Source organism: Larimichthys crocea, chromosome II (genome assembly GCF_000972845.2).
Source record: "Larimichthys crocea isolate SSNF chromosome II, L_crocea_2.0, whole genome shotgun sequence".
Classification (NCBI taxonomy): Eukaryota; Metazoa; Chordata; class Actinopteri; family Sciaenidae; genus Larimichthys; species Larimichthys crocea.
In genome coordinates, this window is record NC_040012.1 from 5,335,799 (window position 1) to 5,350,917 (window position 15,119).

Sequence of the window (15,119 nt, forward strand, 5' to 3'; positions counted from 1 at the left end):
TCAAAGTATAAAATTATGGGATTTTATCCATATTGCCCACCCTTTATAATAAATGCTCCAACACTACTATGTGACAATATTTTGTGACAACCTAATGGGTTTTTAATCAGATTTTTCTACAAGCTTAAAAAAAAAGGTTTAGTCCTGAGAGAAAAGCAGGCCGGCTGAAAAACAAACATGTGTCTGTGAATGTTCAACTCACCAAATGAGAGCTCTCTTTTGCCTCTTGTACTTGCTGCACCTGTGGTTCAGCTACAACTTTCGTGTCCTGGTCAGAAGTCATGAGCCGTCTGCTTCTTGGCTCCTCAGGGAGAAGTCTCTGTGTCACCAAGTAAGCTACGGGGGGGCAGAGGGGACAAAACAAAGTTGTTAAGATTCGAGAATGGATGTTTGTCACAGAACTGTGGATTATATCAGCTGTTACATGTGTACGATGGAGAAAGGCCGGAGGGGCAGTGACCGAGAGTTACTCTCTAAAACAAAATGTGCCTTTTCATATTTGTTTTCAATCCCGGTTTGAATAAAAATAAAGCTTTTTAGGAGTTAAAGAGACTGAATTTATGTTCAAAATTAAGACAACACTCCGACCAATCGGCTGTCATCTGTCGCTGACTACACCTGCGAGCTACAGAGTGCGAGATGTGACAAAAAGGATCGATATCTGATATCTGTTTGACATCGACTGTAAAGCCACTCGTACATTTGGTTCAACAGGTTTAACAGATTACAGAACTCAACTGGAAACAGCTTCAACCACTCACTTTGCACTTATAAAAGCACAACACTCATTCATCTACACGTGGACTTTGTTGCCACGCGTCAGAAATATGCTGCCTTTCCTGTTGCCCAAGGATCCTGGGCAAACCCATTTCTCGAAATAGAAAGTGAAAAAAAACCTGCAGATTAAAAAAGGGCAATAAACCAGTGAAGTAACTGTTTATGAAACTGAAGTTTGTATTTCACGTTTCATGAAAACAAACTCCGGGTTTGTTAAAACACATTTAAAGCAAGAAATTAATGTGTCTGTTAAGGCTAAATGCCACCGGGCACGGATGCATCGCGGGCGCTCTAGTCGATGTTTCAAACCCCACCAGAACCGCCGTGGTCCGGTTCAGACCTACGTCAAGCTGCACAGAGCAGCTCGAGCTGACAGGAAGTCGGACACAGAATTGACACTGAGAATCTGGTCGATTTTCAAAATAAAACACTCCGTGCAAACTGCCAAAGGGGAAACAATTTAACTACGCAGCACATTTACATATTTAGAAGCTTACTTAACAAAGTCTGGCGGGTAAAATTATTCTGAAAAGCTCCTGATGGGGTTTGAAGTCGCAGCCGTGACATGACGGAGACGTGCCTGACGGGGTTTTCGTCGTCGACGGAGCGTGCAACAATTGGCTGCAGGTTTAACAAAACAGGATTAATTAGACGTCAAAATCAATTGCCTTCAAGTGACCACCAACCTCGGCACAGACTTTGGTTAACGTGACGAGCCCTCTGTACTAACACACACTATTTTGTGCAGCAGCAGGTGACGAATGTTACAGTTTCTGACCTCAACGTGACACATTTAGAGAGAAACGACCCCACTGAGTCCAAACATCAGTGTGAACAACTTCTTTTCCTGTCACCCATTTGTAAAGCGGCGATAATCCGCCCCGACAATCGAGTGCCTGTCTCAGACGCGAGCCCTCGCTGTGTTTGCATACAAAGCAGAAAAAGAATGGCATGGCTGTAAAGCTGATGACCTTTGATCCACATACTGATTCCCATACACGCCAGGAGCGTGTGCACACGATGAATGGGGCTAAACACAACCCTCCATCAGTTATCATCAGCTATCAAACCAGCTGTTGTGCGATTGGACTTTAAAACCTGACGTGTACAGGCGACTTCTGTGTGTTTCTATCAGCCACAACATGGCACAGCATGTAACGTGAAAGTGAGTGTGTGTTGAGGTGGTTTTGTGTTAAACTCCGCTGAAGGCTTCACCGTTCGTCCCAAAATAAGCCTGTTTGTCTCTTGATCCCAAACACAATAACAATCTAGAGATCTGTGACTTTAACCCCAACGCAACGACACATTACACGCCTACCACGTTGTAATTTTAAACTGTTTGAGTCGACACTTTTCAGCTCGCTGTGCAGCGGCGCAGATGCAACTTTTGAATGGATAACCGTCCCGTAAAGTCCTTGGTGTGTGTGTTGATGTGACACGGGGCAGAGGGCGATCACAAGACTCCTGACAACATTCAGCAGTGATACGTCCCATAAAAAGACCTCTGGAGGTCACAGTACATGTCATTTCCTATAAAGGATGCAAGTGAGTCAATCATAACGTCTAGACAAGGCCTGAACCAAAACACACACTCCCCCCTCCTCCCTGCAATGATCACAAGAGGTGATTTATAACCCAAATGGTGCTCTGTTGTTCCAGAATAAGCCAGAGGTTCAGATGCAACAGGGAGGAGGGGAAAGAGTTTATTTTTAGTCGGCTGGATGAGGATGGTCATAGAGATCGGACATAGAGGTGGTGGAGAGCTACAGATTCCTGGGTGTTCACCTCAACAACAAACACCCATGCTCTCTACAAGAAGGGCCAGAGTGGCCTCCACCTGCTGAGCAGACGGAGGTCCTTCAGAGTGTGCAGGGCTCTCCTCAGGACTTTCTCTGACTCTGTGGTGGCCTCATCCTTTATGCTGTGGTCTGCTGGGGAGGGGGCAGCACGGACAGGGACAGGAGCAGACTCAACAGACTGATCAGGAGAGCAAGGTCTGTCCTGGACTGTCCTCTGGACTCCACAGAGGAGGCGGAGGAGAGGAGGATGTTAGCTCAGCTCACATCCACCATGGACAACACCTCTCACCCCCTACATGACACTGTGGGGTCTCTGAGCAGCTCCATCAGCAGCAGACTGCTACACCCAGGGTGTAAGAAGGAGAGGTTCAGCAGGTCCTTCATCCAACACAACACCTGCACCACCTGATCATGGTGTAGTCTCCCGTTCATGTCTCTGCTCTCTATTTTTATTTCATTTATTTTTATTTCAGTTATTATTTATACCATGGTCACTCACATTTGTATATACATATTATTTATATTATGATCACTACTCTTGCAATAATAATAATATTTGTATCATGGTCACTTTCTTTGCAATATTTCTTACACTATGGTCACTTTACATTATAATACTCTTTAAATATCATGCCACTTTTATCCTCAGTACTTGTCTGTTTGAAGGTTGATTGTTTTTCATGTTTATTGTAGGTTATAGATATTTCTGAGAGCCGGTATCTCACGTATCTCTACTTTTTTCTAATTCCGTAGTGTATGCTACACTCTCTCTGCTGCTGTAAATTTCCCTGTGGTGGGATGAATAAAGTATATCTAATCTAATCTAATCTAATCTAATGGTCAACCAGCTAGGCATCCAAAACAAGCTTCACATGCTGTTTGTCTGGCTCCAACTTTACCGGTCAAACCCTGGAGACGCAGTGCAGGCAGTGTTTGGTAGCTGCCACGGCCGAGAAACGCAGCTCAGTCCATAGGGACTTGGCTTGGGAACCGGAGGGTGGCCGGTTCAAGACCAAAAATATATGGAAGGTGGACTGGTAGCTGGAGAGGTGCCAGCTCACCTCCTGGGCACTGCCGAGGTGCCCTTGAGCAAGGCACCGAACCCCCTCAACTGCTCGCAGGGCCATCACTCCACGTTGCATGTCTATGAGCTTTGTACTGCATGTGTGTGTGCATTCTGGGTTATAAAAAACACCCTGCAATGATCACAAGAGGTGATTTATAACCCAAAATGTTCCAGAATGAGCCAGAGGTTCAGATGCAACAGGGAGGAGGTGAAAGAGTTTTATTTTTAGTCGTCTGGATGAGGATGGGCATCCAAACAAGCTTCACATGCTGTTTGTTTGGCTCCAACTTTACTGGTCAAACACCGGAGACGCAATGCAGGCAGTGTTTGGTAGCTGCCACAGCCGAGAAACGCTGCTGCACCTCACACATGCCATGCCCATGCCAAGGGCCATGCAACGGCGGTGGCGGTGGCGACACTCCCTCCTTCCCTCCCCGTCACCGGGCACCGTGTGCGGGCTGGAGGAGGAGGAAACACGGAGGTCGTGACAAACGCCACCAGGCCTTAATTAATGTTTTAAAGTTGGCTGACAAAGTAGCAGCCGTGTCTGGTTGTAGCAGCATCCAATGAAAGATGGCGACCTCCGGCGTGATTTCGCGGATTCCTCCTCCTCCTCCTCCTCCTCCTCCTCCATGCTAATATTTAGTTAGCACGCAGAGCTAACTTTAACCTGACACCACGCTAGCTGTGTTTGCTATTCTAACAACATATAAAACAGTTTCTCTACTCACCTGTCGACTCTCACTGCAACGGCAATGCAAAATACTGTATCGGTGGTGGTGGTGGCGGCGGTGGCGGCTGAAGGTGGTGCCGGACTTCCAAGGCCTTGAATCGGCTTCCAGGCTAAATACGCAGGGTATTAGCAGCTAGCAGGTAGCAGCGGGCTAATGTCGACAACAGTTGGGCTTCCCGCTCGAAATTAAGTCTTCGGGTTTCAGTTGGGAAATTCAGCCACGAGAAGTCACGACGACACCCCGCAAAAAAACAACAACAAAAAAACAAAAACAACAACAACAACAAGGCTCCCCCCGCACGACCAGCACCGCAAGCTAGTTAGCAAGTGGCTAAGCTAGCTTAGCTTAGCTTAGCTTATCAACTTTGTGCTGTCGGTTCGGGCTCGGTAAAAATCTGGCGCCGCGGAGCTGAATGATCCCCTCACGGTTCTAACGGCAGGTTCTGCTGGAAGAGGAGGAGCAGGCGGCGGAGGAGAGACGGAGAGGGCGGGAAAGTCCAACAACAACAACAAGAAGAAGAACCACCGAGAAACCGTTAAAAAAGAAACGGTTACTCGTCTCCAAAAAAAAAAGCTTCCGATCGATCAAACACTCGTTACAGCTAAAGATGAGAGAGAAGGGGGAGAGGAGGAGGGGAGGAGAGAGAGGAGGAGGGGAGGAGAGGGAGGAGGAGGGAGAAGTTTCCTTTCCCTTTCGTGTGCGCACGCAGATCGTCTATGTGTGTTTATGTAGTTTATTAAATCAGCTCTTTAAAAAAAAAAAAAAGTTTATTAAAATGTATTGCTGGTTTAATTTATTGAAATCAACAACACAGTGACAACACCAGGACTGTAACTTCAACCCACAAACAACTGCAGAGATAGATGTAAATTTGAATATGTGCAGAGAGATTAAACATTTGTGGCTAAATTAAACATTTGCATAAGATTTAAATATGTACAGAGGAAAAAAACAATGTGCAGAGGAATGAAACATTTGTAAATATAGAAATAATATATATAATAAATATATAACTGTGTTAAGAAGTTAACCTGTGCTTACATATATACAAATAGAAAAGTATATAAAAGTAGTAGTAGTAAAATTAAACATTTGCATAAGATTTAAATTATGTACAAAGAAAAAACAATGTGCAGAGGAATTAAACATTTGTAAAATCGTAAAATAATATATATAATAAAAATAAACTGTGTTAAGAAGTTGCCTGTGCTTACATATATACAAATAGAAAAGTATATAAAAGTAGTAGTAAGTAAAATTAAATTTTGCAGAGAAATGAGGATTAAAAATATGTACAGAGAAAAATAAAAACATGTGCAGAGGATTAAACTTTTGCATTGAGAACAATATATAACTCAAGTCAGTCAGCTTTATTATCATGCTGCTTATGTACAGGACATACAGAGATGTTTCCCTCTTATCCCGGTGCAAACAGCAGTAAACATGAAGTATAAAAATATATGTAAAAGATGTAATATATATATAATTAAAATAAGATAAAATAAAAATATATACAAGCTAAAAGACATTGGAAGAAAAGAAAAGAAAAGACAGTGGCAAGTCTGGAAGATATAATGTATAAATATGGTAGTATGAACAGAATGAACAATATAAACAGAAACAACAGTCTAACTGTGTTAAGAAGTTAACCTGTGCTTACATATATACAAATAGAAAAGTATATAAAAGTAGAAAGGCTGACCAGGCGACACATTGACATCAGGATTGTAAACTTGAAATAAACTATTTCCCGATATCCTTTGTAGGTAAAGCCCACATTTCCATCCTCAATAATATTATATATGGTTTCCAGAGATTAACAAAGTCTTTCTGCTGCCTTTTTATGAGATATGATATAATGATGGTGCTTCTATACTCTTGGCTGGCTTGAAGAAGTCCAAAATCCAAGAATTTAGAATGTCTTAATGTCTGTTTGAGATCTTTCGGGTATAAACAGAGTCCGACATTTAAGGAATTTTGGTATTAAACATGTCTGAAAACATTCAATAACATCTTTCAAAAATGGAATGCAATCTGTTTGTTTCCAAACGTTTCATGTGTTAAAGACTGGCATCATTTGGTGAGATGCAATCAGGTGGAGGGGGAAAACATGTAACTGAAAAAAAAAACAATGTTTTTACAGTGAAAAACTGCCAATGCCTGAAAGTATGACTGTGTTTTTAAGTTTATTAGTTATATTTAAAATGCTATATTATTTTATTTATACACAGTGAAGTCATATTTATATTACAGACTGTAATTATACAGTAAAACACTATATTTTATATTATTTTTTAAACATATTCTATTATTATATAATGGAAGATTTTCACCATAAAATCTTTAGACACTTTAAAAATGGAATAAAACTGCAACCTTATACGTGAAATAAACAAAAAATAACATTGTTTTATTAGAAATGTAATATTAGAAAAAAAAACGTTATACCGTATTTATTACAGTAAAAGGTTTTTTTTTTAACTAATAACTTTATTATCAGTCATATTTATGGCAAAACTTTTATTTATCCGACACTTTAAAGACATTCATACTGAATAAAGTCGTGTTTTATATTACAGACTGTTAATTAAACAGTGAAACATTCTGACTGTTCGCAGTAGGACAGGTACAGGTGTGTGCAGTGACGTGAACCTGCAGGTGAAGTGAAGATGAGCAGAGTGACACCTCCTCGTGTTCGTCCTCTCTCTGAACCCGGAGCTGTCACACACAGCTCGAGCTCCTCCCCCTCCCTCCTCCACCCCTCCCCCTCCTCCGTCACTCTCAGCGGGGCCTCCTGATTGGTCGAGACTGGCAGTTTGGGGCGCACGCGGACTCACTCGTGATCAACAGGAGTGGGCGTGGCTTAAAGCCACAAGCGACGCGCTGATTGGCTGTTCCCGGATCACCGCTGGACCACAACAAATACAACAACACAAATTAACGAGTTTAATTAGAGACTTCTCTCTGTGTTTAAAGGATAATTATGACAATATTTAATAATAACATTAGAGTCATAACGACATTAACCAACAGTGAGTGATATATCTTCTTCCTTTACCTCCATTGTTGTCCAAAAACTATATTAAAACGACACCAATGAGACACGCTGTTGCTGGGTGACATTTATTAACATGAACACACACACACACACACACACACACACACACACCGTCCTGCTGCCTCCAAATAGAGCAACAAATGTAGATTAATCCACTGCTCAAAATAGTCCCCAAAAATTCCACAATTTCTGAGTAATCTGAGTAATGTTTGCCACAGCAAAACTATTATATTAAAAATATATATGTTATATTATATTCATTATATTATATATATTCTATTATATTATTTTATTTTATGTTTACAGGCTGTTAATTATACAGTAAAATATTTAATGGCATATTTTACATTTCATCTTACTGTGATAAAATCTTCAGACATTTTAAAATATGGAATAAAACACCAACCTTATATGAGAAATCAGCAGTACTAACATCCTATTACTGTAATAATAGAAAAGGTTATACTGTGTTTATTACAGTAATAATTTGGCAACCACAGCTGACAGTTTTTCTTTACTGCAAAAACAACAATATAAGTCATATTTTATGGCAAAACCTTTATTTAAATGACATTTTAAGGGAATTTATACAGAATGAAGTCGTTTTTTACATTACAGACTGTTAATTATACAGTAGAACGCCTTGAGATTTAACGGCATATTTTACGTTTCATCTTTTACTCTGATAAAGTCTTCAGACATTTTAAAATATGGAATAAAACACCAACCGTATATGAGAAATCAGCAGTACTAACATTCTATTAAAGTAATTGTAGAAAAGGTTATACTGTGTTTATTACAGTAATATTCTGGCAACCACAGCTGCCAGTTTCTTCAACAATATAAGTAATATTTTATGGCAAAACCTTTATTTACTGGTTCTATTTAACTGTTATTTATTTAAAAAAACTAAATTATCTCATATCTCACTGTTACTTTTTTAAAAAAATTTTTACTGTTACTGTTTCTATTTAACTGTTATTTATACATGTGTATATATTGTTTAAAATAGGATATTGTATAGGGTATATTGTTAAAGTTTTGTTTTCTTACTATTGTTTTCTTACCGTTTGGGATTTGCGGTAACAAAAACAATTTCTCTACGGGGATTAATAAAGTACTTCTAAACCTGATTCTGATTTAAACGACATTTTTAGGGAATTCATACAGAATGAAGTCGTTTTTTATATTACAGACTGTCATATATACATTAAAACACAGTACAGTATTTAATGGCATATTTTACAAACAACCATAACTTACTGTGGTGGGTTTTATTTCTGGAAAAGGACAAAAAATATTCAGACAGAAATTAAAACAGTGAAGCGTCTCCCTGCAGTACCTGTGTTCGGCCATCAGGGGGGCGCTGTGAGGAGAAACTCCTCCGCGGTGTCTGCAGCGTCTCTTCCGGTGCTGGCGGAACGTGGACCGTCCTTTCGTGCCGTCCGCGGACTCAACGTGTCGCGACAAGATGGCACTTTATAATTTCAAGAAGATTATGGTGGTTCCCACCGCTAAGGTGAGTTTTTTAACCCCGCGTCTTGTAGCGTGTTTTAAACGGAGGCCGCTCCGCCGCGTGTCGGTGCCGGAGCTCGACGTTAAAAGACGGTTAAAGATGAAAAACATGGAGGGGAGGAAAACACGTGCTGAGACAGCGGCGGGCTCGTGTCCACAGATATGAAGTTTATGAGATATATTTAAACATACAACCGTTCAGTCTGACAAGTGTTACCCGATAACTGGCTCTTCTCTGCCGCTGACAGTTGACATGTGTCCCGCACCAAACTCCACGCAGCGTTTGTCCATTTAAACACCGTGCGGCAGCTGCGAGAGACTGAACCGAGACACCAGAGTTTGTCTTTCTCTCTCTAAAAAAAGAGCTGATATGTGTGTTAAATATATGCCGAATTAACAAGAAGGCGTGCCTTACTTATTTACACATCACAAAGTGTTGTTTAAAGGCGTCCACGTTTAGAGACAAGCGATTATATGTTAAAATGAGAGATTTGTTAATGAGGTTTGGCAGAGCTCTCTATGAAGACACTTTATGTGTCTTATGCAGGTTAACACAGGGTCAACAATGAAATGAAATGTGTTGTGCAGCTTTAAGAGCAAAAAAATACATGTGTAACAAGAGTAGAAATAAGATAAAGAAGTAAAATACTATTTAAAAAATATACTAATATAGAATATGTATGAATGTTCTAGACCATATACAAGACAAGGCTGAGAAGTATTGCTGTTTAAATAGACATGAACATACTATAAAAACAGGATACATTACATTATTCAAAATATTGACAAGTGTGATTGAAAGTATTGCACAAAAAATATATTTGAACGTAGGAAATTGTGTTTTTATAAATTAAATGTTAAGTAGGTGTTCAGTGCATGTTACAATACTGATAAATATTAAATACACATAACAGGATAGTACATTTTGTGGTATGAGTACCATTCGTGTCTCTTTATTAATTAAATAGAATAATTTGAAACATAGCAAACCATCTACAACATCTTGAATGAAATTAAACTCGAGGATCCTTCAGATGTATTTTAAAATAAGTTTTACATTTCTCGATATCCGTCAGCAGAACTTAAACTGTTTAAAGATCATGGCGCCAAACGTTTAACACAAACTGAGCTCTGTTCAGGATTCATCAGTGGTCAACAAGAAATAATCTTCTCAGGAATAATCCTGTATGAACTGTAGCTGATCATAGTCAGCCTACATTGCTGCTGAATTTTAATGTCATGCATTGTTGTTCTCTGCAGGATTTCATCGACATCACTTTATCCAAAACGCAAAGGAAGACGCCCACAGTGGTACACAAGCATTACCAGATCCACCGCATCCGACATTTTTACATGCGAAAGGTGAAGTTCACTCAGCAGAACTACCACGACCGCCTCACGCAGATCCTCACAGACTTCCCGAAGCTCGACGTAAGTCAACATGCTCTGAAAAGACTCTCCTATAACCCGTGGTCGTATTTGATGTTTGTGAAATCTGACGATGTGGTGTTGTTTTTAGGACATCCACCCGTTCTACGCCGATCTGATGAACGTGTTGTACGACAAAGACCATTATAAACTGGCTTTGGGGCAGATCAACATCGCCAAGAATTTGATTGATAAGTACGTTTGTCTAAAATCTTCTATCCAGTGATCCTGACAAAAACGTCCACATCTGATGGATTAAACAGGCATCTTTTATTTTAACCCCTCAGTGTTGCCAAAGATTATGTGCGGCTGATGAAGTACGGAGATTCGCTGTATCGGTGCAAGCAGCTGAAGAGAGCCGCTCTGGGTCGTATGTGCACCATCCTGAAACGACAGAAGTCGAGTCTGGAGTATCTGGAACAAGGTAAAGGAGAGGAGACGATGTCTCCTGACTGAAATGCTGTTAGACGTCTGCAGAACGTTAGATCAGAGTGATCAACGCTTTAATCTTAACTTTAATAATCTCTCTGTCGTCTCCCTACAACAGTGCGTCAGCATCTGTCCCGTTTGCCGTCCATTGATCCAAACACGAGGACCCTGCTTCTGTGCGGTTACCCCAACGTCGGCAAGTCCAGTTTCATCAACAAGGTGAGCAGCTCTTTATGAGTCGGAGATGTTTTTGTCTCAACCCTGATGGTGTTTCAGCCCCTCGACCTCCCTGTGTTTAATGCATTATGTAAATGATCTTCCTCGTCAGGTGACCAGAGCAGACGTCGACGTTCAGCCGTACGCTTTCACCACCAAGTCTCTGTTTGTGGGTCACATGGACTACAGATATCTCCGCTGGCAGGTAACAGCTGTTATTCTTTCCATGCATGTATGTTCGTTTGCTTCAGATGTGTTTGTATGATTAAGTAAGTTGAGCTATGAGCCATGAGGTTAAAATACTTTCTGTCTGCTTTAAATACAAAGAGTTAACGTCAACATCAGATGCCCAGAGTCTGGAAAAATTGTCATTTTACAAACTAAATTGTCATAAATTAGATTGAATGAAGGTTGGTCCAGTATAAATGGATCTATAATCCATGTATAACCTACACGTTTCCCTTGTGTGCAGGTGGTGGACACCCCCGGTATCCTGGACCACCCCCTGGAGGACAGGAACACCATCGAGATGCAGGCCATCACGGCTCTGGCTCACCTGCGAGCGGCGGTTCTTTACGTCATGGACGTATCAGAGCAGTGCGGTCACACCCTGCAGGAACAGCTGGAGCTCTTCAACAACATCAGACCACTGTTCGCCAACAAGGTCAGACTTCAGTCACGTTACAGGTTTCTCTGAGGATGAATAAAAGTGGTTTGACAGTGTAATACGTTGGAGTGTAACGCTGGTGTCTTGCTCCCTGCAGCCTCTCATCATCGTGGCCAACAAATGTGACGTGAAGAAGATCAGCGAGCTGTCTGAGGAGAACCAGGTGAGTGATTTACAGCTCACAACCTGCTTCAACTTTAAATGAGCAGTTTTTTAGCTCTCTCAGTGTTGAAGGTTCGTCTTGACCTCGTGGTCTTACACTCTTGTGTTGTTTTGCCGTCAGAAAATCTTTGCAGATCTCTCTGCCGAGGCAATCTCCGTGATTGAGACCAGCACTCTGACCGAGGAGGGAGTCATGCAAGTTAAAAATGAGGTGAGGCACAGCAGACTTCACACTCACATCGAACCCTGAATATTTGTCATTTGCATGTTGTGGCTCACTGTCATGGTCTTGTGTTTGTCAGGCCTGCGACCGGCTCCTCGCCGACCGCGTCGAGACAAAGATGAAGGGCAAGAAAGTCCACGATGTTCTCAACCGTCTCCACCTGGCCATGCCCACCAAGAGAGATGAGAAGGTGAATATATTGAATTCAATTGAGAAAAATGTGTGGCATCCTCAGGTTTGCTGCGTCTCTTTTTTAAAATTGTTTCTTTTGTCATTTTCAGGCGAGGCCTCCGTTCATCCCTGAAGGAGCTCTGGCGCGCAAGAAGGCGATGGAGGTGGACCAGCCCAAACGCAAACTGGTATGCTCAGTGTTCATAGAGACAGCAGGGATACAAAAGCTCTCCATATGGCTGTATAATAAAACACTGTGTTGTTCGTCTTGCAGGAGAGAGATCTGGAGATGGAGCTTGGCGATGACTACATTCTGGACCTGCAGAGTAAGAAGAGTTTTCATTTCAACAATCAAGCCATTGTGTCGTTGTGGAATGTCTGCGCCGCTCATGTTGCTTTTTGTTTGTTTTTAAAGAATACTGGGATCTGATGAACGAGGATGAGAAGCACGACAGGGTTCCCGAGGTGTGGGAGGGACACAACATTGCAGATTACATCGATCCTGACATCATGAAGGTGAGTCTCTGCAGTAGCAGCGTGTTTCCTGATCCAGATTTAAATAAAACCACATCTGGAACCAGAGACTGTCTCGTAAACTCTACAGCAGTTTCTACTAAACTATATTTAAGTGTTAAGTTGAGGAACATCTGTACGGACCATGTATATTGGTCAGGATGCTGTGTACAATCTAGAGACGAGGATTATTTTCATGATTGTGTCCGTCTTCTAAACGTCTCGATCTCCTCTCTCACAGAAACTGGAGGAGCTGGAGAAGGAGGAGGAGCTGAAGGAGCGAGCCGGGGAGTACGACTCGGATGAAGAGAGCGAGGACGAGGAGATGCAGGAGATCCGAGTTCTGGCCAAACAGATCCGCGAGAAGAAGCAGCTCATGGTCGTGGGGTCAAAAGAGAAGGACATACACGGGCCTCGCATGCCCAGAACCACCACCAAGGTGAGGGGCGGCCGGACAGCTGTTCACCATGTCGTAATTATCGGTGGAGGAAAGCTGAGAGAAATTTTATCATATCGTATTTTTCAAACCTTTGGAGCAACACCTGAGAAATGTTTGAAGTTTGCATTGAACCTCAGCAGCGATTGTTTATCGTTTGTAACACAAGTTTGCTTTTGACTTAACTTCACCTCGACCGTGTGTCTCTGTGTGTGTTTGATTTGTGCAGGTTGAAAGAAAGAAGCTGGAGAAGGAGATGGGCGAGCTCGGTCTGGACATGAAAGACAAGGACGATGTAAGTACTTTGTTTTAGATCAGAACCTGCAGAATACATTGACTCTATAATATCATCGGATAATTAAATTAATCATGTGAACTATGATCTGCCTCATAAATTATGTGAAAATATTGAGAAAGGTCTAAAACTTAAACAAAGTGCTCTGTTAAGACAGTTATGACTTTAATATTAATGTGAATTTTGATTTTTATTATAATTTTAGTGCTTTAAAGTGACATTGAACGGGACTTCCATGCTGTTGAACTTAAATCTTTAAAAAACATTTAAAAAAGCATTTTTTTGAAGATTGGTTTTTGCCTTAAAAATTTTAGATTTCTAATTTTGCCAGCATCTTGAATCCTGAAAATATGACACAGTTGAGTCTTGAACACCTTGAAAGACCTTGAAAGTCACAAAGTAATCACAGAAACACTCGTATACATATTTTCTTCTTCTTCTGCTTTCAGAGTCACTACGCACAGCAGGCCCGACGATCCCGAAGCGTTGCTAAGAAACGCAAGCGTGAAACTTCGGCTCCTCCGACCTCCAGAACTCGAAGCCAGAGCGCCTCCCGTCCGCCACGAGATCAGTCCGGTATACGGGATCCAAAGGTACAAGACCGGTGTCTCAACTTTGACTTTATTCACTGAAATGTGCTGCTGTTAAATAACTCTGTTCACCCTCTGGATTTATGGAGACAGGGTTTTCTGGAAAAGAGCGACATGAACTCATCCTTATTGGGCTTTTTTGTTTTTATGCACAGCTGAGTCATGTTCTTTGTTTATTCCTCAGATGGCAAAGAAGGCGAAGAAGATGATGAAGAACTCCCAGAAAGACATGAACCGCCAAGGCAAGAAGGGAGAGGCGGACAGACACGTGTTTGACCTCAAACCCAAACATCTTCTGGCCGGGAAGAGGAAGTCCGGCACCAACGATCGCAGATAAAACTGCTTTTTCTGAACTGTTGAGATCCGAACACTCTGTTGGGAAAGATCATGTCTTCATTCTATACATTTCCTCAGCAGTACAAAGACGAACATTGAATATCTTTATTGAGGAAACTCTGGTCATTTAATGTTTCTGTGACGTGGGAGCATCATCCCCGAGGATGGTGGTGCCATAGAAAACTGTAGACCTGCTGGGGAAATGCTCCAACACATTTAGATTATTAGTAATTATTATAATAAGTGTCTTTTATTCGTCAGCTCTCCAGTTATAGCTCACAAAAGTAAAACAGGACTGTGACTCACAAACCGTGAGTCATGTGGCGGTTAACGTCTTATTTTGCTTCTGCAGTTGCCACGATCAAACTGGTAAAATATTTTTCAGTTGTTAAACTGATTCGTACACGAGTTTTTCTTCTCTCTTGGTAACAGCAGTCGAGTGAGCTTTCGTGCCTTACATCCTGTGTGCGGCTCAGAAAATGCTGAGTTTACTTTGGATAAAGTGATGATGACTTCCTTTTACAAGACTCCCTTTGAGAAATTCATTAACATGGGAGCTAAATAAATATACACCTGAACACAACTGCAGTCTGAAATGAAATGTGTGCTTTTATCTTGAAGAAATTCACCTTGCTCTATCGTTCTGGTATATAATTTTATTATCGTTTACCTTTTCAGCTTGCACAGCCCCTGACTGTTACATT

The 15,119-nt window shown here is 41.4% G+C and overlaps 2 protein-coding genes across 5 annotated transcripts in view; one reads left to right on the plus strand and one right to left on the minus strand.

Moving 5' to 3' along the window:
- LOC104935536 (La ribonucleoprotein 4B) overlaps positions 1-5,026 on the minus strand; it is a 39,071-nt gene extending 34,045 nt beyond the window's left edge. For 3 of the 4 annotated variants that reach the window (XM_027287460.1, XM_027287459.1, XM_027287451.1), the window contains exons 1-2: positions 4,374-5,026; positions 203-336 (exon numbers count right to left, since the gene is read on the minus strand). In XM_027287460.1, coding sequence (XP_027143261.1) covers positions 203-283 — 81 coding nt within the window. In that variant the 5' untranslated portion in view covers positions 284-336; positions 4,374-5,026. Of the gene's footprint in view, positions 1-202; positions 337-424; positions 533-4,373 lie in introns of those variants that run through there. The other variant, XM_027287456.1, reaches the window with a different exon arrangement.
- Positions 5,027-8,809: 3,783 nt separating this feature from the next.
- On the plus strand, positions 8,810-14,998 carry gtpbp4 (GTP binding protein 4). Its single transcript, XM_010751393.3, has 17 exons — positions 8,810-8,953; positions 10,210-10,380; positions 10,469-10,572; positions 10,665-10,801; positions 10,925-11,025; positions 11,135-11,227; positions 11,495-11,686; positions 11,787-11,852; positions 11,973-12,062; positions 12,154-12,264; positions 12,356-12,433; positions 12,520-12,571; positions 12,661-12,761; positions 13,000-13,197; positions 13,424-13,489; positions 13,939-14,082; positions 14,264-14,998. Exons 1-17 carry the CDS (start codon positions 8,906-8,908, stop codon positions 14,414-14,416), a joined length of 1,905 nt encoding a protein of 634 aa, XP_010749695.3. The 5' UTR covers positions 8,810-8,905; the 3' UTR covers positions 14,417-14,998.
- The last annotated feature ends 121 nt before the right edge of the window (positions 14,999-15,119 follow it).